The sequence below is a fragment of the Heliangelus exortis genome, chromosome 3, assembly GCF_036169615.1.
Source record: "Heliangelus exortis chromosome 3, bHelExo1.hap1, whole genome shotgun sequence".
In the NCBI taxonomy this organism is placed as follows: Eukaryota; Metazoa; Chordata; class Aves; order Apodiformes; family Trochilidae; genus Heliangelus; species Heliangelus exortis.
In genome coordinates, this window is record NC_092424.1 from 63560170 (window position 1) to 63586316 (window position 26147).

Below are 26147 nucleotides of genomic sequence, written 5' to 3' on the forward strand. Positions count from 1 at the left end.
GGAGGCCTCCAGAGAGCAATTTCATCCTAAACAAACAAATGGAAAAAAGATGCCTAAGATAGAAAAGATGAATTGAAGGTACCAATTTCTCTCCATTGACTATAAATGGATCCCTTGGGTGATTTCCCTAGATTTAACTGTCTAAAAGTTAAGTTTTAAATGTCTGGTTGAGAAAAGGCCTACATACATTCAAGAAGTATGCTGAAAATGTTTAAGCAAGGATTTTGCTCAAATGAAGACTAAATTCCAATCTTTCTTTACAATTTCAAGCAGTATTATCAGGAGCAGATGTTGGTTCAAACAAGAAACCAGCAGTGTCACTCTTAAAAGTATGAGTAGCAATGAAAGCATTACTAGAGCATTTTGAGAGTGAGACAGGGGGAAAAGTAGAAATGTAGGAGGAAGTATTTTCTTGAATAAATAGGGACAACATCCTCTCTGCAAATGCATGAAAGAAAAGAAATTTGAATAATTTTATAACAAAGCCCCTGACTTTACAGCTATAGCTTTCACAGAATTAAAGCTTTGGATTTTTTAGTTGCTCTATGCTTGAAACGTTGTTTATTTAATATTTTTTAGAAAATTTCTGTTATATCCGTTTACAGGTGGAATAGAAAGGCAGTCAGTTTCCAAAAAGTCATAAGGGAGGCCTTGAGCACAAGGGTCACAACTCACCATAGTGAATCCTAGAATTCTTTGTCCTGAAAATAACCTATTTATAAGAAAGAGGATCTTCCCTGTTAGACAGAAAGAGGAAAAAGAATCAGAGGTTACAAAAATAGGGCTGGTTTAAAGAAATCATTATTGCTGATGCTATAGATAGGCTTTTTTGTTTCATTATTACTCTTAGTTCTACCTACCCTTTACACAAAACTAGCAGCTCTAGCTGAAATTGTCTTAGCTCAAAACAAGTCAGGCCATGTATTCTGTCTTGATGTAGAAACCACAGCTGCTGAGGAGTATGGCATCAAACCTAACATATATTTTAAAAGGTGTAAATTTTAGCTTCATAATTCCCAAAATTTTTTTTTTTCCAGAAGAAGTTCACTGACTAAACTTCAAAGATATTAGGTACTTAATGTCTTACCTAATACTTAGCTCTCATTTATTTCAGTGGGAGTGATGAAGGGGAACTATTCATCTATTTAGGAGGAACTATTTGGGTGCTATTCCTGATATTCCATCAAATAAAATCTTTCAGTTCTTTTCCCTCTAACTTTAAATTGCATTATTGAAGTTCTAACTTTAGAAAAATGGTTATAGACTCACACTCATACATGGTTACCAAGTATAGACAAGATAGGTAACACAACCATTAACTTTTTGTTTCTCTCAGTTTGGCAAAAAGATTCAGAGACCTGAAAAACTTACTGGCTTTTGGTCACACATACTTGAGTTCAGTTGGACTTCCAGTGATTCCTATAAGAAACACAGTAATTATTTACAAATATCTCTAATGTTAACAGAATATACAAGAGATTTAACAACCCTATGCTATTTTTATTTTTCAAGATCAGGAATTTCCAAGCTTTTTTCAAGGCAACGTGAAGTTTTAGCATTCTTGAAGTAATGTCTCGATAGCTTTTCTAACTTTAGTACCAAATATTTCTGAGTTGTTGGACCAATGACAGTTCAAATGATGAAATGTACAGATAAACCAAACACAAATAATTCATAAATAACTGAGCAGTGTTCCCATGACATAGTCAGTGTCTATTGCCTTTCATCTTAACAGCTTATCAGGCCTCTCCACACTGTTTAATTGTTAACAGCAAGTATTTAATTGCATTATTTTCTTTTCTCTGTTCTAATTATTTTTCCTGTGGATACTTCATAATGTGTGTGTATCTATACTAACTCCCGATATTCACCAATTTATTAAAGGTAATCTGGGGACAGAGAGGAAGACTTAGTATGTCTTTTCATTTTATAATCTGTTTTTACTATCTTTTTGCATTCCAATATGTAGGAATAATGATAATAACCCATAATTTCCACACAATAAACCACCATTTTCATTGTTCTTGACTTAATTCTCTGAGATCAGTCTTTTCAAGATTTCTAGACATACTATGTGGGATTATTTTTACCTGTTAAAAAAACATGATAAATAATGTGAGGAAGTGGAGACAATTCAGTTTCCCTTTCTTTTTTCCAATTCAATTTTCTTTTACTATCAGGAAAGGCTATGTGACTTCTTACTTAATGTACAATTAGAAAACTATTAAAACTTAACTTTAACTCCTTAATGATTTCGGTCTTCTGAACTGAAAAATTAGGCCACCCTTCACAAGATAAGGATTAAGAGGAGATAAAGAGGGATTTTGGAGCTTCAATATGGTAAAAATCTCTGGAAAAGAATTCTCATTAGCTATATTGTTGTAAATTAATTTACCTGTGCAACACTGTCATGCAGCTAACATACATTGCATACACTTCTGGCTGGGTCCAATAGCATTGTTAAAACAGAAAAAAACCCAACCAAACCACTTATAACTCTACCCATGGCTCTCTTGCCTGCCTAATTTGTACACTTGCAATGTGTGAGACACAAAATTACAGGAAAAGAGAAAAGTATCAAACTAATTCCCAGCTGTAACTTTAATTGGGTTTGGTGGCTGAGTGATGTTCACACAACCTCCAGGAATCTGCACCAATGAGATCTCACATCTGTTCAGTGACCAAATCAGGCAGAAATAGAAAAAATATTTTCTGTTCAGAAACATCACTCCATAAATAGCTATCTGTATTTGTGTATACATGGCCATGCATGTGTAAATACAGTCTCATGGATGCACACATATATTATATAGATATAATTATATACCAATATATATAAGAATAATTCATCAAAAAGAAAGGATTAACTCATATCTTTATGTATTAAAACAGAAGCCTTCCTCATCATCTTGGTGCAACTTTTTGCTTGGTGCCTTGAAAAGACAAATTTAATCCTTTCCCCTGTTCCATTCAAAAGAGCATTTAGATTACTGATATTGTAGAATTCAAGATCCTTAAGGGAGCGAGAAAAGTGTGAAGTAAGCTGATGTCACTTTATTTTAAAAGGGCAGACTTTTGTCTCTTTAAAGATCTGCTTGGTAGGGTATAATGGGAAAAAACCCTAGATGGGAAGAGAGCAGAGAAAAGCAGGTCCATTTTCAAGGATCACTTCCTGCATGCCCAGGACCTGCATGTCTCAATGAAGAGGAAGGAAGGCAAGAGTGCCAGGAAGGCAGTGTGGATGTGCAAGGAACTCCTGGACACACTTAGGGATTAAAACAAAGTTTACAGAGCACAGAAGCAAGGACAGACACCCTGGGAGAAGTACGGAGAAGTAGTCAGAGAAAGAAGAGATCAGGTTAGGAAATCAACAGCACAGAGAGAATTGGATCTGGCAAGGGAGCTTAAGAGCAACAAGAAAAGTTGCCCTTAATAGGTACATCATAGGTACATACATACATAGGTACATCAATGGTAAGAGGAAGACTAAGGAAAATGTGTCCACTACAGAAGGAAACAGGAGAGCTGGTCACCCAAGATGTCGAGAAGGCCAAGGTACTCAATGACTACTTTGCCTCAGTCTTCACTGGCAAGGCCTCTGGTCACAACTTCCATGTTATGGAAGCCAAAGGCAGGGACTGGAAACGGAAGATCCCCCCACTGTAGATGAAGAGCAGGTTTGAGACATTCAACATTCCCAGGTACCATTTAATTTACTAGTGTCCATAAATCCAGAACATTATGTTGTGTTCTTTAGAAAGACTGCCTGTTTGGGCCACCTTTATTCCAATTCATTCCTTCCCCAGAACGAGCACTTTCATTGCTCGGAACAGTTGACAGTCTCATCTCTTGATCATCAGCTAATTTTTCTTAGTGCAAAACAGTTTCCTCACTTTTTCATACACATCTACTTAAAAGAGAAACCCTCAGAGTATTGACAGGCTTCTAATGTCTGTATAGTAACAACTAATAACAAGGGAGAGGCTCATCTTTAACTTCAAACAACTTGCATGTCAACACTGGAAGCCTGGGACTCCATTATGATTTCAATCCTCTAAAAACATTTAGTAGCCTTACCTCATTATGCTGATCCATGTCTTGCTCCAAGCTTCATGAAACATTTGATTTGACTTTAATTTTCATAAATAAAGACTCAGCAAAAAGCCCACCTGCTTTATTTCAGTTATTTCTACCATCATTAGGAAAGGATGTCATATGACCAAAATGAGATTTAACTGATGAAGACATTTTTCTGCCCAAAATATGAGCGACATTGTAACAAAGTGTTGGTGCTCTTGGCTTGCAGGATTCTCTAGGTTTAGATAACAGGTGTATGGACACAAGGAAGTGCAGTCATTGGAACTTTCTGTGATGGCATTATTTATTCCCACATGCAACTGGAACATTCTAGAATGCCTTTAGTTGTTTTAGAATAATAATATTTAAGAAGTGTTTTCTTTTATTGCATTCCATCTTTTGACTTTGAGACTTTATCTATGTCCATTAAGGTCACTGAAGAAAGTTTGAACTGGGCAGATCAGGGAAGAAAGAAAACCAACATGATTTGCTGTTATCATAAGAAATCAATTTATCCTCAATTCTTGGACATGACACTTTTGATACATGTAGAAAGACACTGTCTAGATTGAGAACAGTATGGTAATTAAAATTGGTCTTGTATTCCTTATCATGTAATATAAAATCTAAAATATTCATAAACCAAGTCAGAATATATTTCGTCATGTCATCTCAAGTGATTTAATAAACACCAATGACAGAAATATCACAGAGCTTGAGGGCTGTAGCCTATTTTCAATGAAGCATTCATGTCACCATCTTGTGTCTTAAAGCTTCTACTCATCTCTGCAGAATATTTATTTCCTTTCTGGAAGTGGAGGAATCTACTCATGTCTTAACATGACACTATTTTTTTCCTGGTGCACATATTCCCGTTAGCTTAAAGTTAAAACAATTCATTATTTTGAATCCCATTTGCTGCAATTCATTTTCAGATAGGACAAATATGAAGGACGCATATGTAGCACAACTGCATAGACAGATTAGACATAGAAATATATGCATATTTTTGTGGTAGCAATTATGTCTTTTGGAGCAGTGAAATCTTAATGAAAAAATGAAATCAAACGAAACATTTCAGCTTATAGTAGAAAAATAAAGTCTACAATTGAAATGAGAAGCAAATAAATAGGCAGACTCTAAATTCCAGTACTCTTCTGTGGCTCCAATAATAACAGTCGTAATCTGGGTAATGACTTCTCATGATCCATAGACTAATCTGATTGCTCACTGGGACCATTAAAATACCCTGCCTTCATCTCATTTCCATCATGGATATGTGTCCAACCGGCCACTGCTGGAATCAAGATAGTAGACACCATTAATCCTAATGGTCAGATCTGCTGAGGGCAATTCCTTGTTTTTATTTATGAGTTCTCTGTACTGCATAAAATCATTTGTTCTTTATAATGTACAAAGGAAAGAAAGAGGGAGAGAAAAGAAATTTCACTTAGGGTATCCCCTTTAATATATTTAATCAAAAGAATTGATAAAATATTTATTTAGCTACCGTGCTTTGCATTCCCATCAAAGTCAAAAGTCGGACATTTAATACCACATGGAAACATTAAAGAAGCTTTTTATCAATGTGGATGGGAACCTGCTTAGAATGAACATTCTGGCCTAAGGGAAAGGTTTTGATCTGTGGAGCTTAATCTTTTGGTGCTTAAAACGGTCTCATATGAGATCATGTGGTCAATTTGCATGAAAGAAATGATTTGCTTAAAACTTGTAAAACTGTAAAATAGAACTTGACAAGTCATTAGCTGTAAGTGGTATTGCACTGGCATTATCCTAACTTACACTGGTGTAATCATTAGAAAATTGCTACTACAGCAAAGGAGAGGAAGATAATGGAGCCAGCCTATACTTTGACCTAGAGGTGTTACATCATTGCTTCACAGAGTAGATACCACACTGCAGTTCAAAATATTGACTCTCCTTCTTCATTACTGACCTATTCAACATTCTGGGGCACTGCCCTTCATCATATTTCACACAAGGAAATTCATCCAAACTGTAAAATTGGACTGATAGGTGATCTGGTTTAGGTAAAAATAAAGAAAATCATAAGCACTTAACTTAGGTTTAGTTAGGACTTCAATAAACAATAGAAGAAAAAAATAAGATTACGTACCCACAAATATTTACTTTGCTTTTGTTATTATTCTGAGCTGGGAATTCAATTAATGAAGATTCCATATGTTAACAGAGGTAATGGGTGTAACTCTGTTTTGGCTGGAAACAAATGGTATCCAGCAATTCATTATCTCCTAATTTTAATTTCAAGATGATTTTTTAAAAGACATAATTTTTTTGGAAAATCATGGCTAGACACCTGGATTCCTGAAGTTTGTCCACCATTCATTCAAAGGCTGCAGTCATTCCGTGATGGGAATTGTAAAGATTCAGTTGTGATTAGTGCCAAAATAGGAAATACATGTGAACGCTAAGACTTTTACCATTTGTTCCACAGTGCCTTCAGTGCACTGATTTTTTCAATGTGTTGACATTTTTTCAGTGGCTTAGACAGAAAAGTCAAGTTTGAGCAGCTCCCTATGTGATCCTTTATACAAATTACAGGATGAGCTAAACTATATACTTGCAAATTATTTGCTGGCAACAATACTGTTGAGATGCAATAACATTAAAACCAGGCTGTTCAAATCTCACTGCTGTCCTCAAGCTGATATTTCTCTTGCACATTCCCCATGAGTATACGTACCTCTGTAAAATAAGAGGGGTAAGTACAATACTGCCGTTTCCAAGGGTCGTCAAGAATTTCTCTTCTGTGTCTATCACCAAGCATGAGGCATGGCTTTGAGTTTCTGACATGGAGCTGAGATAACAGCCTGCTTGCATGTTGACTCTGGTGTAATGAATGTAAGCTGGTACATAGAAGTATATTTGTATTATTTTTAACTAAGTAATTTTATTTCACATGCAAATTGTGCTTTCCAAATGGCAGTGACATGATAGCTAGTGAGCTAAATGTCAGACAAAAAAAAAAAGATACTACAAAGTGGTGATTACAAACAAGAAAATATGCATAGTTAATATGAGAGTGCAATGGAATCATATGTGAATTTTTGGAGAAGAGAAGTGAAGAATATTTCTGATAAAGCATGGTGTCTGCACATGGGCTGAGACACTACAGGAAGTCCCTGTTCAATACTATGAGACCGTATAGGTCAACACTCAAAGAACAGGGGGTTTTCAGTCAGCAGCTGGAATAAGAAACTCATCAGTTTTTACAGTGCATGATCTAGTTGATGATTAAGAATAATCACTAAGGATGAGAAACATAATATATTTTATTAGTGTTTCCAGAAGTCCATAATAAATGGACTTGGGGGAACAACTGAAGATCATTTGTTTGACAGAATAAAATAAGCTTTTACTTTAGAAGAGGAATCATGAATATGTAACTTTATTATCACAGTGTTATTCTTTAGACTTTTTAAGTCCAGTGAAGAAAAGTAGAACTGTAAGCATTTCAGCATATACTTAACTCACTTGGACTTCACCAATTTAAAACTTATCTCTTAAAAAGAATTTTTTAAAAAATATATTTCTTTTCTACAATATCTGAGAGTTTATAGCTTTTATGCACAGAATATTTTAAACATGAGCAATGTTTAAAAAGAAAACTCAGGCTCTTTGTGAATCTGCTCAGCCTACTAATGAACATAATTCTTGTTTTTTAACCTGTACACTCATTCAGGACATAAGGATTTTGTGCCACCTCGTCTCCTTCTTGAACACAGTCCAGGAAAGAAACCAGGAGCTATTGAAGGCAAGTCTGAGTGTTTTCTGGCTTTTATTCATTAACTTGACTCTGTTTTAATGCATTTTTGTTAATAATATATTACAAAACTAATAAAACTATTAGGGCTGGGACATGTATGGTACGATCACATTTGCATGACAAGACCTACATACTCCTTATTGTAGTCCCACAGATGGTTCAGGGGATTTCCTGAGTGAAACAGATTACAGGATTGAGGTCCAATCTGTAAAATGCTTTGGATGATGTTCAGCTGTAAGTTGCCATCTAACTGTGAACATAATCAACATTATCCTCTTAATATGCTTTGGATTACTTTTTCAGCTGCTGTTATTCCATAATGTTTCTGTGTATTATTTGCAATAAGGAACATAACATTTTTGGCTCTCCATTTATCAACTCTATTCTTATGGTTAGAACCACTGGAAGAGAAATACAAAGGCAGATCTTAACACAGATAAAAACACAACCCTTGCAATTAAATTATATTTTTTACAATCCAATCATACCAGAAAAATGGTTGGAATACGCTTTTTTAATTTTAAAATGGACTATATCTGATTAGTTAAAACTACTACTGTAATATACACTCTTGAGCTCTACAACATGCAGCTTAGTAGTACAAAATATGTGAGTCTTTTCATGCAGTTATATAGCAGAATACTACACTATACTTCAGTACTTCAGTCATTCAGTCACACGAATGTACTGGCTAATCTCTTTCATATAGGTCTTAGTTCTGTGTTATTCAGAAAGCAATTGCAGTCTAGGAGGAAAACAGATGGGATGGAAGCAGAAAAAATAACAAGAGGTTTAAGATTTCCCTGCATTCAGAAACACAAAATGAGAGATTTTGGCAGCACCTATGAATAAAACAGAGAGTTAAATTATTTAGATATTCCTGTAATGTTATTATTGTGAAATAGAACATTTGAATAAAAAATATTAAAAGGATTTATTTCCTCTTTCCTGAAAAACTGTACCTCAAGTAGTGAATATTTCTTTATAAGCACGCTGTTTAAAGTATGTAAAACTGTGGTTATTGTGACACAATACAGTGTATAAATAGTCCTGCTTATTTTGGGGAAGTGTTTGAACCCTGCTTATCAGCAAAACAGTCCCTGCAATGTTAGACACTGTTATCCACTGATTAACCATAATGGAAAAAATACAGAATAGAAAAAGGCTGCTGCCTTTGCTGAGTGATATATGTTATACAACATGAACTAGCATAAAATTAACATTAAGTTCTTGATTTTCCAAATCTTGAGGAGCATGCAATTACTGCAATTGCACTTGGAAATGACTATTTGTGACCAGTTACAAATTTGGTACACATTTGGTATTTCATTAGCTCATTTATCCATGCAGTTGAGGTAATTGCCAATGTTAACTAGACACCCACTTGGCAAAAAAAACCTGGGGGACAGATTATCTGCTCACAATCATACAACTAAATACCCTTTAAGGCTCAAAGCCAATCACTAGGATACAATACTGTTTGGGCAAGAGCTCTGGAGGAAATGAAGAAGGATGAATTTCTTGCAAAATGCTGCTATGAAAGCTGTTACATTGCACAACTGTGTGGTTCCCATATATAAGAAAATATGCCACAGTACCTTTAGAAACCCTAAACCCTGAAGCTTTATTTCAGCCCTGTGGAAAATAAGTAATTTATAGGAATATTTGGCACAGTACCAGAAAAGGAAAAGAGAAATAGGCTGAGAAATTTAAATCTCTGAAATAGTTGCAGAGACATAGGTCTGTGACTTCTTAATGCTTGGATACCTTTGTGGCTGGTACACCAGTAAATATCACTGATAGCTGAATGGGCAGGCTGAAGCAAAAATATTTTTTTTATTGTATATATACTTCAAGATAGTATACTATAGCTTTTGTAAAAGAGAATCATCACAATCATTTGTTAATTGGAAAATGAAAGGAGTGGCCCAGCCTTTGACAGAAGCAACCAACTGTGAAAAAAATAGTAAAATTGTAGGAAGTAACAGAAAGGTTGTCACAGAGAAAATTTATTAAACCAATCTATTTGAACTCTAGGCTTTCCAATTCAGTGCTAGTACATTCGATACAAAATTACACAGCTGGTAAAGGCAAAAAGATTTTACTTTTTCTACACCGAGGTATTGGCACTATTGCCCAGTTTTGCCACTGCCTTCATACGTAACCTTGGACCACCCTTTATTTCTGACAAGTGAAAAACATGGCAATATATGTGTCAGATATCTCTGACGTTTTTAGATTATTTAAAATTAAAAAAAAAAAAACAAACCTGGATAAGTATCCAATGCCAAGGTAAAACTATGCTCTGCTGAATTCTTGAGGTCTTAGAAAAAACAACATATTAAAAGCTCAACCTTTCTCTTCTTATCACCAATTTCTCTTCCCTCACTTTACAATAAATCTTCTAGAAAAGGGGTGTTTATGTAAGACAATCCCAATTTCTACCCTATATTCTAGCGGTATGAATTAAATGGGATTGAAGTGTGTGCATGTGAATTGAACATTTCAGATAACTCCTGGTCAGAAAGAAAAATACTTTAAGCTCATCTGGACAGAACAGAAAAGATGAGATCATTGGTTTCCTATGTCATGATGGTTTAACTCTTTTCAAAAATCACTGCTTTCTTGAGATGTTTTACTCAAATTCCATTCTGAAGTTTGAAGTTTTGGATCACCAACAGAAAAGAATAACAAAACCCCCCAACAAACTAAATCAAAAGCTTCTGTTACAATAAATAACAGAGGGAAAGGAGATTTGTGAAACAAAAGATGATAACTTTTACTTGGAAACTTCTTGGAAACTTGGAACTTGAAAACTTCTACAAGCTTGGAAACATTGTTTGGCAAACTGTGAAGTAATATAACTCATGCTTTATCTTTTCTTTTTCTGGAGTTTTAACAAGGACTTGGTAGCAGTGCTCTCAACTTGGCTGACATTCTGATGCTGCCAGGGAGGACACCAGTGCTGGCCATAATTTGAACAGATCTGTTCTCCATGGCTATCTGAACTTTGATTTTAATATGCTTCTTCCTTGACTGTAGTCTTCTCCAACTCTTTGAACTTTAGATTTCTTCTATTTTTTACCCACTGACGTCCTAAAACTCCTCTGCAGTGTACATTGATTCTCTGTGAATCTCTCTCTCGGGTCATGACTTTTTTTTTTTTGTTCAGCTCACACAGCTTTTAGCTTCCTTTCTTTCCCCATACACCTGAGAAGGACTCTTCTTTCTAATAGTCCTCTCATGTTATGCTCTCTGACATGGCAGGATAATCTCTCAAGAAGATGCTGCAATTAAACAAGAAATGTCAAAACTAAGCTCAGAGGCTTAGTTAGATATTATTAAGGCTTCAAATAAATTGCTATAGAATAGCATATCTTTTCTTCCTCTTAAGATCACAGCACCTTTGTGAGAACCTTGTATCAAAATCCTTGTCTCAGTAGAAGGCATCTTAATGCATATTATATATGATCTCAAAAAAAAAAAAAGCCAAACCAAAAAAACCCTATGCTTTATACCACTTTGAAAAGCATTATATTGCAAAAAATCTTTGCACAGTATTGTATCTATGTACGATATTTCCATATTATATGATCCTAGAAATCTATGTTTGTATCTTTTATTGGGAGAGCATTCTTCAAGGAAAAGTCATCAACTTTGCCATTCTGATCTGCTGGTGGATCAAAATGGGCTCTGAAATATTCCCTTCTGTCGAATGAAGTATACTGGCTGTTCTTTGCCATCCTGCTGGCATGTGTGAAATTAAACAAGGTAAAAAAAAAGACAAATTTAAAATCTCTGTAAAGTCTTTGGAGGTTCATTGAGGAAAAATATATTTTCCTTCGGTCATTGTTTGAAACCTCTGATTACAGATTTTGCAGAATGCAGGAGAGAGAGTTGCTGTGAAATACTTTTAACTTCCTCCAAGACTCCTGAGGAGGCCAAATTGACATTGAAATAAAAATTGCATCTGTCTTTTTTGGTGTATACAAGGTACAGTAGCTGACTATCTTAAGAAGAATTTCTAGTCTGTACCTCAGTTCATGAATATAACATTGGGGGATATAACCACAAGTATATAAATTACTAAAGTCAGTACAAATTTTGACAAAGCTCCCTTGATGTATAAAAGTGTGTAAATCTTGTACAAATCAATCTGCCTCTGTACAGTCTGTCAATGGCCTTCTTCTTTTCTGTATACAAATTGTTCTATAAAAATTTTTTTTTCTTTCGCACTATAAAATCAATTACCTTTAAAAAAATCCATCTAGTGAAAGACAGTTATTCAAGATACAATAGAAACCTTTCAAAAATTAAGAATTTTGATATATTTTTTCACAATTTAGAACATTTTAATAATATTGACATGATTTGTGTATGAAAAACTAGTTTATGATAAATTTTAATCAAATGAAAAATAAAAAGAAGCACAACACCTGTTTCTGTGTTTCTGTCAAAAATGTGTTTAGTTTTAAACTAGGTTATTAGAAGAAACAGTTTAGGTATCTTTAGCAGAATATGGTATATACAGCGTAAAACCAAGTTCTTTTGAGAAATATGGTCCCTACATCTCCATGAGTCTGTACTGAAGACAGTAAAACCTTTGAAACTATATGCACAAGGTTTCATAGTGATTTATTTAATGACTTGGATTAGGCATTTGAGCAGTAAACTCCAATGATTTATCTACAATGAAAAAACCTAAATCTTCTTCTGTTTCAGGAAGCCCTTGACATTTTACATAATGACATGAGGCTCTTCTGTACTGTCCTAGCATAAGACAGAAAAAAGTTACCAGATATAGGGAAAAAACTTACTAGAATGTACAAAAATTATGTATGAGGATATGTATATTTTGAATAGACATATTACTATGGTTTCTCATTATTAATACTACTAATCCAAACTGCAAGATTAGATTAAGCATTTGACATAAATATTCACTAAATCAACCCAGTAGAACAAAACTAAATAACTCTGAATATTAACATTATTTTAACTTTTTTAACATTTTTTTTTCTTATCTCAGACCAGTAAGCAACAATCTTTTGCATATGTAGCACCTGCGTATGAAAAATACTTACTTGGATTAAGATTCTCTAGCTTTTTAAAGGCAGAAATTCCATGTTTCTTTGGAAAAAAATGGAAAACTTTTTAGAAGAGGTCCTGCATAGCCTTGTCATCCTGTTTTCCTAAATCTCAGACATTCTTGCTCAAAACCAGGACACCCATAAAAAGCATCATCAAAGCCTTTCCCAGCAGCTGGTAATTGGTGCTGCTGTTGATTCCTGATGCCCAGCTGAAATGCCAGTCACAAGGAGGGGGATGTCTAACACTGTTCCCTTAGCTGTGTTGGTTTGGCTCCTGCTAGAGAAGGTCAAACCATAAGTCAGTGTTCCCCTGGGAATTTAATTCTTTGTCAGAATCATACTTGTATAATATGAGCCATTGACCACTGACTAATGGATATTGCCAGTCTTATCATGGAAGTTGGCATGCCCTCTCTTTTTTCCCTTGGCATGGATATTCTGGCTTCATTACTCCAGTATTTGTACTCCTTTGCTCCCCACTGAGCTATTTATTTGGAGCAACATATGGCCCCATGCTATTAACAAACAGTTTTGGTGCTTAATTCAACAGAGCCATGAAAAAGAAGCCTATAATCACCCCAGGAAGAAATGAGGAACCCTTATGTGGGTCACATGAAAGCAGTAGCAATTTGAAGCATGATATTACCATTCCACACTTTCTGCAGACTTCAAAAATATCTCCATAAGCAATCTTCAAAGCTGCCAAATAGTGTTTCAGATTGGGATTTGAAAACAGTGAAGTGGAGAGATTGCCGAGGACTTCAGGACCAGTGTGTCCCATTAGTCCTTCACTTGCTCAATATGAGAACAAACTGTATTGCATTTCTCAGCTGAAATGAAATGGTGCAGTTTAAACAGAGGTTTGCAAAAAATTTACTTAATTTTGGCCTAAGTACTCACCTGGAACTTAGAGAGAGTACATTAATGTGTGTGTGGATACCTATGTGTATTTATATGTGAAAAGAAGCAATTCTAAAAACTTTGGATTAAATCTATTTAGGGCTACTTTGATATTGACTTCTCAGTTTGGCTGAGACAAGACAGGATTCTTAAACAGAAAATAAGTGTACCAAGGAAACTTTTATCTCAGAAAGGGATTTTTCTTAAAGAGGAAGCTGAGGTGAATTTTTAAAACTGGGAGTTCCTGTGACATCCTAAACAAAGCAGGAATATTTCCTTGCATTCTTTTAGTTCCTCCAAAGTTTTTCTAACCCTAAAGGGGCTTTATTGTGTGAATATGTGAGAAGTTGTCTAGAATCAAAAGTGCAACTTACCAGTCATTGTCAAGCTCAAGTCTAGGCAACATGCAAAGGGGGAAAAAATGTAATAAAAATTAAAAGGTAATGAGTTATTTTCATATTTAGTAGGATACCCAGGTCCCACTGAAATCAACAGCAAAATTCCCATTATGTTCAGCAGGGAAAGGATTTTAGTCACTAATTAAAACAAAGGAAGAATACAGTAATCTCTTCAAAATTAATAGGGAAATATGAATCTAAACATATAACCTGTGTTGTGGTATTTGTGTTTTTTTAAAAAGCCTTTTAAAATGATGCTGATGACAGCTTAAGATGTATGGAGGTACGTGCAGAAATATGGCACAAAGTTCTAACTGGAATAAAGTTATTTCATTCAGTCTGAATTAAAATTTCACAGAAAAATCTAAATTAAATTATCTTTAGTTCTGTTTGGTTTCTAAGTTATTATACATTTATCTATTGTTCCTCATTTCTGCCAGGACCAGATTTGGTAAGACAAGGAAAGCTGTTGTAGTATTTCACAAAGCCAGGCAATATCCAAAGTCCCTAAGAGTTTTTCTCCAGATAATTCCTCACAACAGGGTTTTACATGAATGCTTATAAGCCTTGTATAGTATCTGGACTTTAGAAGACTTAAAGAGAAGACTCTGAACCAAAACATCTTCAAAGTTCTGGCATTCAGCCCCTACTAACAGTTAGTGTTAGTTCTCTCCACAAGAAGGTACTGCTGGCTTGATTTTGCTGCCCTCCTTACCTCAGGTTCTCAGATGGGATGAGCTGACAAGTCCTTCCAGAGTCAGTGTCACCTTCAGCTCATGGAGCACCTGGAACAACACAGAGAAAAAATTCTTAGAGGACTCTCTCCTCCAGTTCCTGGACAGGATTCCCATGACATTATTCCCAGTAACTCACATGCATCCCTAAATTTAGCTCCCACTCAGTGCTGGCACAGTAGCAAGCTGGTCTTACCAGATCTGTTTTCAAGTGCTGCATTGTTAGCATGTTTCTGTTATCTCCCCTTCCCGTGTTATTCAAGAATTAGTTGATGCCCCATGAGAATAACAGAAAGATGTTGTCAAATCTGTTAAAGGCAATTCAGATCAAAACACAGCTTGCTTGGTCTCTGTTGAATCTTACTTGGATTTCCACCGGTGTCTTCAGTCTCTCAACTCTTACTGAGAAATAAGTAATTCTGTCTCAGATGTTTCTGTGCTTTAGGGCTGTTCTCTTTGCTCCAGTCACTTCTGAAGTATATGATGTTGCTTCCTATTTTTCACCCAGGAGAAATTTTTTACCTGAATTTCACAATCAGTAGCACATCACTGCTTTAATTCACACTTTTCCTGCTCACTGGTTTCATCTTTGTACTACATAGAGGTACACTCCTGCATATAGTCTACAGAAAAAAACTAAACTCCAAGTTTGTTGGCTTTTGAAGGTACAATGTATGCATCTTTTTTATTGTATGCATCTCTTACACCCTGAATGCAAAGATTTGGTTCAGGACTAGCACTCCTGGTGAAAAAATAGCATGAATTAGAATATCAAAAAGCAGTAACAATAACAATATATTTTTCAATACTCAATTTCACTTGAAATCCATGCTGTAGTCAACCCTAAATCATACAAAAAAAATTTCAGTATCTTGCATTGGGCAATGCCAATAGGAAATAGGGGCCATAGTCCTTTTATACCTCTATATCATCATCCTCTAGAAAATGCTTAACAAATAGAGATGTCTCTAGGCTGCCTGGACACTCTGAAGGAGAGCCTGATGGAAGAAAAATATTTCAGTGGTGTTAATTTGTGGAATGCTTTAGGAATAAAAACTCTTTAGTCAAGAATGTGTCTCCTTGTGCTTTAGGTGACTTGCAGTAAAAATTCCTACTACCTCCTATGTATCCTCAATACATGGCTCCATTTCCTAAAGTTCCTTGTCTCAGCTGATTGAAGAGAAGCTTGCTGGTTGCAAGGACCTTTGGTGTACAAGTTATTCCTGTGCATCACCTAGCACCAGAAGTATAAGGAAAAAAATATTAAACTAACTGGAAGAGTAAATCTGCTAACAGCTCCCACAGAGCTGTGACACACTCAGGAGAAAGTGGAAATCACAGAAATACCATCATTCCTCCAGTCTTCAGTTGCTAGGAGTAAAGGATAGTGGAAGGAATAAAGTTATCAGGAAGCTTTTTTTCTGACAGTGACTGATAGACTGGATATGTTTAACAGTTTTGATTAAATCAGGCAGATTAAGAAAACACTAAAACCACATTTTAGAAATTAAAAGAGTTGTCTGTTATGTGTGGAAATGAATCACAGAAAAGTCATAAGTGGCACGGGAAAGAGGAGATGTGGAACAGCATCTGTGTAATCTGAGACTAAAGAGTCTTTTATTTTGAGGCTGCAGCCATGGTTCCTGGGGTGAGCCTCCAGAACGCTGTTAAAGTGAGAGAGCGTGTCAAAGTGTGGAGAGAAACTCCACAGAGAGACAATAACATTATCCTGAGATGGATTGATAGGCAGTGACAAGAATATTAAAATAGACAAACAAATGAAGCTCCAAACAAGCATGTGGAGGATGAGTACTACTCAGATGCTCTCTCTAAGTGTGCATAAGAAACCTGAGTATCCTAAAGTATGCTCATAACACAATGGAATTTTTAGTTAGAAGTCCAGTACAACCAGGGTTTCAGTAGGGAGAATTAAGCTCACAAAACACAGGGAAAAACATCCCATAAAACGTATGCAAGGATTTTCTGCTTCATTTTGTTGAGACAAGGACAAGGGAAATGCATTGAAGAAATAAGTTTAAAAAAAAAGGAAAGAACTGGAACACATCAATATGATATTTAATATTAAATATTATTGTCAAAAAATCATTAGAAGTATGGTTTGGGGAGACCCTGAATACCAGTAAACACATTGCCTTCACCACAGGCAAGATAACTTTATGAAACCATCAGGAACAGACTGTAGAATTCATATCCTCTATGATAATAGCAATTTTATCTATCAAACATACACGTATTTTCGTTTTGGTTTAGGAAACATGCAGTGAAATATTTAATTTTTTTTTTAATTCTCTTTTATATATATTTTCATGCAGAAGAAAGTTCTGTTGTGGTAGCTAGAGGACTAAAAAGATTCATCTTTTTTATCTTCATGTTAATTTATGCAAGGGATAGCAGCATTTTTGCTTCTTGGACCTCCTATACCTTAAATATTTTCAAGTAAAGAAAAGACTCCTGTTTAAAGGCTTGTGGTCCTATATTTCTGCCATTTCATATGGTAATTTAACTTGGGGGTTTATCTGCATTCATCGCACTAAAACATCACACACAAAAAAAGGAAAATATAGTTCCACTGACTACATCAACACCTAAAACCATGCAGCACAAACTGAAGGCAACAAATTTGGCTTTATATGGATAAGTACTTTAAAAAAGCTTTTAGATTAGCTATTCTTACGCTCTTGTATTCTTACCCATCAAAATGAAGGTTCATTTCCCAAAGGAAAAATAAGAATTAATGCTTCCTCATTTCCTCTGCTGAACTCTCAATTTTCTAGTTAATAACTTTCATGAAATAAGTAATCAAATCACCATAGCTTTTAATAAAAAAAAAAGAAAAAAAATGTTATCCTTATTTTTACTGTTGTCCAATTAATTGACAGAATAGATGCAAATGCTTTTAAAAGGGCAAATCATGTCCTTTTACAGATGATACTTTAACTGCTATTCTCCATGAATAAGAAGTCCTGTAATGAGAGTTTCAAAGGTTCAATTCATAAAAAGTGTTATAAAGATGCAACTGCAGGCTTCTCATGGTATTCTGCACTTACTCCCAAGTACCACTTGCAAGTTTTGCTGACATTCAGTCAGATTTTATAAAAGAAGCAGAACAGGTACACAGCTCCTGAATCACCACAATAAACCTGTACCAGGTTAATGGGCAGAATCTCTTGAATTAATTCTTGAGTAATTATATGGTGTACATTCTAGTTCCAGTTCTATCCTTAGCTACCCATCCACTCTTTGAGTATTATGCTATATTCCTGAGCTATTGGTAGTAAAGTCCTAAATAAATGACCAGTTTATGAATTCTAGAACCTATTAAAGTTAGCAAAGATTTCCATATCATAAATATATATATATATATATATCTATAAGGAAAAATAGTCAGATGAGCTTCTATTTCCTTTTGTAGGGGGAAAAGAGGAGAAGAAAAAGAATGATGTAAAGAGGACCAAGACTGAAACTAGGACGAAAGGTATGGTTCAGAAATGTTTCCTTTTGGCCTCATTGAACTTTACTCCACTCCTGGGTCAAGTTCCATCCCTTTTTGTTATGTTAGTTCTATGCTTCTGGCTCTGCATCATCCTTTTCTTAGCTGCTTAGTCACTATTTACATGTAACCAGTTCTCCAGTATCTGATGCCAGATGTGTTCAGTGTCTGACATTTTCTACACCCTTTTCCTGACAAAAAGACCTTTTTGTGGCCATCTGTGGACTTGTTAGACTGTCTCTATATATAGCAGGACATGGTGATACCGCCATACACAAAACTTATATCACCATCTTCATGGTATGTCACTTTTGAAAGTGGGGGGTTTTTTCTTGGTTTTTTTTTTATAGAATTATAACCAAAAATTGTTGTGACCAAAGTGCAAAGCCTTGACATCCATCTGAATAACATTCAGGATCATTCATTCCCAGGAAACATCTGAAATCCACTGAGCCTTTGCTTTTGTGGGGAAATATTTTTGTAATTCATTATTTATTATTTCACTGCTACAGGAGCTTAAGCTAAAAGGTACAACATTCATGCAATGACGATTTTTGCCTAGCCTTTAGTGAATTATTTAGGGTCAAAATCATCCACAGTTGATGCATACTGATTAATTTTCTTTTTCGGTTGATTGCTCTGTGACAAGTTGAGTGCAAGTGCTATAGGGGAATATCTGAACTAAAGTCACAAATAAGTCACAATTTTTTTTCAACATATGCCCAACAGGGCTTGGCTGACTGCATATTTGAGTGTATGATTCCGATTTTCAGAATGTGAAATTACTTTCTTTAATTAAATTTTAGGAAAAGAAGGGAAAAAGGAGAAAGTTCATGAGAAGACAGCTGTCCCTGAAGTTAAAAAGACAGGTAAGAAATTGAAGTCTGTCTTTCTCTGCAGTAGATATCTTAGTATTTATTGTAAACACTTCCAGGTTTCAAGCATTCGAGATAGGGGTGTATGTAATTCATTATCACTTAAGAGTCCAAACTAGAGAGAGAGAGATCATAGCATGTATTTATTTAGATAATGTGTTAACGTTGTATGCTTTATATAGAGTATTTTATGTATGATATATATGTGCATACATGTATATATAAAATACGCAATTTTCTGTTCTGTGAGCCTGGGGTTTTTACAGAAACACTGGAAACACTGCTTTCTTTTATATATTAAATTGCGAGCATAAGTCATTTCAAAGGATACCTGGGATAAAAAGACTGAATGGAGTGCATAGAATTTTGTCCAAATGATGTAATAAATTCTGATCACTTTAAGTAGTAAATAGAAAAATCAACATATCAAACCACTTAATGTGGTAGAAAATTAATAGTTATCTTTCTGAAGCTTTAGCTATTCCCAAAATTTATTTTTTTTTTTAAGTTAATGTTAGTGAATGTCCTGAACTTGATCTAATGTGTTTCACACTATTTAACATAAAAAGATTTTTTTTCAGTAAGATTAGAAAATTACATTTGGGTCTTTTCTACACTAAAATTGTTGTAACTTTTCTTTGCCATCATTTCAGTAAATCTGCAAGTAGGTTTTATGCACAAATGCACACATATCACACAGTCTGAAAAACTGTCTCATTAAAATCATGTGCCATTAAAATTAAGGAGAAACAAAATGATCAGCCTAACAGTTTAGTAATAATCTTAATGCATAGGAGCATTTGTCCTGCCTTCTGCTTTGTCAGAAGCTTTCTATCTACTAGTCATCAAGTACTCAGATGTACCTTTCTGTAGACTAGAGTAACGCCTAAAACCATGGAGACATTTTTAAGATACAACTGAAAGATACAGGGCTATAGTTACTATACCCTTAAAGCATCCCTTTTGCTCTGTTATCTAATTATTCATATCGGATGAATTTTATCAAAAGATGAAAGAATATATGTGTCATGGTTTACTAATATTGTGGATTACATATGCAAATTTCAATACACAGATGGCTTCTTAGTCATTGAATCATACATTGTTCTTTATAAGCTTTCCTATTGAAGTGTTTATGGATGGAAAGAAAAAGGTTAATTTATGTCAGGTACTTTATAGAAATACACAGGATGACACAGACAGCCTTGGAGTACTACTATCCTTGTAGCCCAGTGTTTAAATAAGCTTAAGTCTTGTATAGGAGAGAGTGGCACACTAGGGAAGGGATGAGGATGAAAGGAAATACTCATTTCCAAGTTGCATATTTAAACGTATGAGCACAGATTTAAAAAGAAAATAAGCTGACAATTCAAATATCTTTCCTAATTTTATTCTGATTCTAAGCTTGTATTTCACTTGAGAATACGGAATAGTAAAAGATTACATTTCATGGCAGATCTGCAGCATAAAGTTATTAATGTGTTCATCTTCACAAGCTGTTGCTAAATCCAGTGAGTCATCCCACCAATGCTAGAAAGACACAAATTAGAAAAACCAAGATATCCGCACATTTCTGTCCTTTTTATTAGCTCTGTAGGTTGCTGCATTTTGAAGAGTTTACCAGCCTTTGTGCAAGAGGATGGTAATCCATAATACATTCTCACTACACATGTTGCTGCTATTCCTCATTCACTTGCTCTTTGAATGTGTGTGTACTTTCTAGCTTATGTTGACAACAGCTATTGTTATCCCTAAAAGGTTTTAAGTCTTAAATAATTCCCACACTTGATCAACAAAATTGTAGTGCATAGCTTAGGTTTGAAATGAGGCACCTCAGTAACCGGTGGGATGTACATCATTTGGGCAGACAGAGCAAATGAACCTCAGGGTGCTTGAATCAGCATCGTAGATAAGCATCCAAAAGCAAGAGTGCAGGAATAGCTTCCAATTTTCTTACATTTTCCCATTAGAAGACTAGGCAGAGGCCACTGCATTAAACGTAAACTCCTTGCCCTGGCTTTCAAATCCTGGCATTTCATCTGGATGCCTCTGCTTTTGTCCCACTTTGTTTACCCCGTCTTTGAGAACTCTGAAGCTGAGGTGCCCGTAGGGCATGCTGCTTGCTCATGGCTACCTGCACCCATCCTTGTGCCAGCAGGAAACACCTTTTCCCAGAAGCTGACTGCCTGGTACCCCCCTCCCACTTTTTGCTCCTCTCCCTCATTTTGACTCCTCATTGAAGGCTCAGCTCTGACAGGTTTTACCTCTGTGGGAAAAACCAGGCTTTCTTCCCATCTAAAGAAATGGTGGTGTGTACAATCTGTCAAGGGCAACAGAGAGAGGGGAGGAGATGCTCTGCAAGCACTAAGACCACCTCTAAAATAATGCTCTGAGTGGCGCTTCCCTATATTCCTCTCCCTCTGTCTTCCTCTAACAAAGCATGCTTGTGATTGCAAATACTGAATACATTTTGCTGATTAATTTTTTAGATTAGCCTTTTGTCCAGGAGACAATTTTATCTTTAGTCTTACCAGAAGAAAGTTTTTTTTACTGCTCTTTGTTAACTGCATCCCTGTGATGTATTTATTTATTTGTATGCCAGCTCACTCTTTCTCTGTTCCTTTCTCAGTTCCTCTGTCTCCCCCACTCTCCTTCTGCTGTTGCAGAGGAGCAAGAGTCATCTAATGTGAAATGTTCTCAGTCTTTAATACAGTGAACTGAATGATTCTTAATTAGCTTTTAAAAATGCATTGTAGATAAAACCACATTAATCCTCTGACCTTCGGCTTGTACAAAAACATTGTGCTAATTGTCCTGAAAAATAGATAATTACATTGTTACCAACTTAGAGGTCTTGCTTAAACAAACATAATTGACTGACACAAGGGTCTTATACAGTCACACTTCAAAACATTTTACAAAAATCTATCTAGCACTACTCTGGATAAAGAAGGAGCTGCATCTCCTCATTTGCATAAGGGGTTTGCTGAGTCTTGGCAGAAACAAGCCTTTGCCCTGCTTTCTCAAAGTTCATGGTGGCTGGGACTCCTAGGCTTGGAGCCTGCCATCTGACTGAGAGAAGAGCCCCTCTCTGTTAAAGCTTTGGTGCCCAGTTTGCTTGAGGAGTGTTACCTACTATTCCCTTTCTCAGAATCTCAACATTCCAGAGCTTCTCTACTGTCTCATATATCAGCTTTCCTAAAGATTTATAATGTTTGGCATGCAGCTTTGTCTTTAAGTTTGACTGCTGCAAACTCCTTTCCCGCTTTTTTTTTTTTTTTTTTTTTTTTTTTTTTTTTTTTTTTTTTTCCTCTCAACAAATAACACAGGTAATAAATGAGCTTATAAAGTAATGAAAATATCATCCTTGATCATTACACCATTTCCTAACTAAAACTCTGTTCAGCTGCCATTGATATCTTGCCTTCCTGTTACAGCTGCATAATTTCAAATAATAATGGTAATAAAAATACCCAGGTTTATGCAGCGCTTTTTGATATTAAATCTTACAACGACTTTAGAATTATAGTCAGTGATTTTTTTTCTCCACTTTCCACACTGTGAAATTCAGGTATAGAAACGTCACCCAGGACAGCTTTCCATGGGGCTTATAGTATGTATATTCTGAATGCCAAAGCAATGATAGCTGGATTAATGGTCCCAAGATTTTAGACCCTTTCATTATTTCACTCACAAAAAACCAGGGAAACCAATGAATTCAAATGGTCTTTAGGAAGAAAATATTTTTACTTAAAAACTTAAGGCCTGATCAGCTGGACAAGTGTTCAAGAATCCCTAGGCTCTGATCCTCAGTGGCAAACATTTTAAGGGTATCTAACCCAGGTACATCCCTGAGCAGCTCTGCTTAGCAGTGATAAAACAAGTCAGGGGATTGGTGTTCATATCCACTCACATCAGACAAGGTAGCATGATCTGAATTTTTGCTGTATATTTGACTAAAAAGTCAAAAATCTGTATTTTCATGTTTATACATGAATGAACAGAGCATCCAAGAGCTTACTAAGGACCATTGCAGCTCCTACCTAAATCAGGTCGCAGTGGTTGCACATCTGGTGTTGTGGAGGTATCTACCATACAATCGTAGAATAATTTAAATTCGAAAGAACCTTCAAGATCATAACACTGTCAAGTTCCACTAAATCATGCACCAGAGCACCACATCCACAGGTCTTTTAAATACCTCCAGGGACCATGACTCAACCACTTCCTTGGGCAGCCTCTTCCAGTGCCTGACAAAGCTTTTGGTGAAAATATTTTTCCTAATATCCAATCTAAACCTTCCCTGGCACAACTTCAAGCCATTTCCTCTTGTCCTATTGCTTGTTGCATGGGAGAAGAGACCACCACCCACGTTGTTACAGCCTCCTTTCAACTGTTTGTAGAGAGCAATTATGTCTTCCTCAGCCTCCTTTCCTCTAGGCTAAACAACCCCAGTTCCCTCAGACATTCCTCATAAGCTTTGTTCTCCAGACTTTTCAAGAGCTTCATCACCCTTCTTTTGTCATACTCCAGCACTTCAATGTCCTTCTTGTAGTGGGAGGTCCAGAACTGAACACAGTACTCAAGATTCAGCCCCACCAGTGCTGAGTACAGGGGGACCACAGCTGCATTTTTCATCACTCTACTTTCTTTGCTTCAAAAAACTATCTTTGTAATTTGCAAAAAATATTTAATAGGACATGGAGGGAAAAGATCATTTTGTACACCAACAGTGTGTTCCTTTTTATTGTGCTCTACATAGACAGGAAGACATATTCCTCTGCTAGTTTTGAGTTCCTGATCTGAACAACAACAAAAAATTAATTTAATTTTGTGACTTCCTGGGCTCAACGCTACTCTTGCAGGCTTGACACTAATGCTTCCACTACAATACGAGAACAACTACTGACACCTGGTGGCCAATTATATTTTTCTTTCATTGTGGAGGCCTGGGGTTGAGGGGAGGGGGCCGTGGGGGGAGTTTTTTGCTTTCAAATGTGGCTATTTAAAGAGTTTGCTGATGAAATTACAAACTTAATCATATCCCCACACTCCTTATCCATTCTGTTGCTTTCACAGCTCTACAGATGTTACAGTGTGATCCAAATGTGACAACATTCTCAGATGAAAAATTTGGAATGATGATACTTTTAGCACTACAGAAAAATAAAAATTATTAAAATATACCTTATGATATACGTTTATACTTAGGAAAAATATCATGCTTAGAATATCCACTGATCTAGAGGAGTAGATGCGCATCACACTGCCTGAAAACATTTGGGTGGATCTATCTGCAATGCATTGAACACTTTCTTCTGGGATTTAAACGTTGATCTCAGATTTTTTCTGATGAGCAAATGGATTATGCTTGCAAACATTCATAAGAAGACATCTCTGTTGACTCGCAGGAGCAATGTTTGAAACTCTTCACTCTTCTCTGTCCTCTCCCAGGAGTATATTTCCAGCTAGAAAATAACTGACATGCTGACAGCTTTCAGCAGCCCATCTTGGGCACTGCCCTGTGTCTTGTGTTCCCTAATGTGACAGATGACACAGGACAGATGTCACCAAATGGGAGGTTAGTGGCTGCTCTCACAAGATCCTAGATGTCAGATCAGCAAGGGCAGAAGTGTAGAGGCTGTCTCAATTTCAGCAGCTTACAAAGGCAAGATGGAGTTGTGAGGCCAGACCAAGTGAGACCAAGGTACTTTGAAAATGGTTGGTCACACAGAGAAAACAAAATACATTTATTCACAATTTTTCTTGTGACTTACTACACAAAGTTTGAGAGAAAGGTAAAAACTGCAGTGGTGAGGAACTGGGGCGCATGTATACATATAATTTTGAATTTTGATTGTGCAGGCCTTTCCCTTCAGTTTAGGAAGGATAGCGAGGTCCTGGAGCAGGTCCAAAGGAGGGCAACCAGGCTGGTGAAGGGACTTGAGCACAGATCCTATGAGGAGAGGCTGAGGGACCTGGGGGTGTTCAGCCTGGAGAAGAGGAAGCTCAGAGGAGACCTCATCACTCTCTACAACTCCCTGAAAGGAGGGTGTAGCCAGGTGGGGGTTGGTCAGCAAGACAAGAGGGCACGGTCTCAAGTTGTGCCGGGGGAGGTTTAGGTTGGACATTAGGAAGAATTTCTTTACTGAGAGGGTGATCAAGCATTGGAATGGGCTGCCCCGGGAAGTAGTGGATTCTCCATCCCTGGAGATATTTAAAAAGAGACTGGATGTGGCACTCAGTGCCATGGTCTGGTAACTGCAGCAGTAGTGGATCAAGGGTTGGACTTGATGATCTCTGAGGTCCCTTCCAACCCAGCCAATTCTATGATTCTATGATAATGAAATGTATAATGTATAATATATTCTATATTATTAATATATTAGAATACTATATTCTATAATACCTTGAAACCTAGACTTTTAAGAGTAGAATTCTGTATGACTGTTTCTTTGGTTTTAGGGTTTTTTAAATGAAAAAAAGACATTGAAGTCTGTTGACCATGTCCAGGAGTTAAATACCTACACAGCCACTTCCTCACTCCCCACCCACCCATGGGCTGGGGGAGAGTATAGGAAGAGCAAAAGTGAGAAAATTCGTGGGGTGTATTTAATAAGGGAAGAAAAAGGGAGAAAAGCAAGCAATGCAATGGTAATTTTTCACCACCTCCCACAAGCAGACCAACGCCCAGCCAACCTGAGCAACAGCCACCCTTCCCCTTATTCTTCCTCTATTCTCAGTTTTTATTGCT

The 26147-nt window shown here is 36.2% G+C and overlaps 1 protein-coding gene across 1 annotated transcript in view; it reads left to right on the forward strand.

The window, feature by feature from the left end:
* The window catches only part of TRDN (triadin), a 212082-nt gene that overhangs the window by 94627 nt on the left and 91308 nt on the right, over positions 1 to 26147 (forward strand). Inside the window, 3 exon segments of the mRNA XM_071742449.1 lie at positions 7802 to 7873; positions 18441 to 18503; positions 19325 to 19387. Coding sequence (XP_071598550.1) covers positions 7802 to 7873; positions 18441 to 18503; positions 19325 to 19387 — 198 coding nt within the window.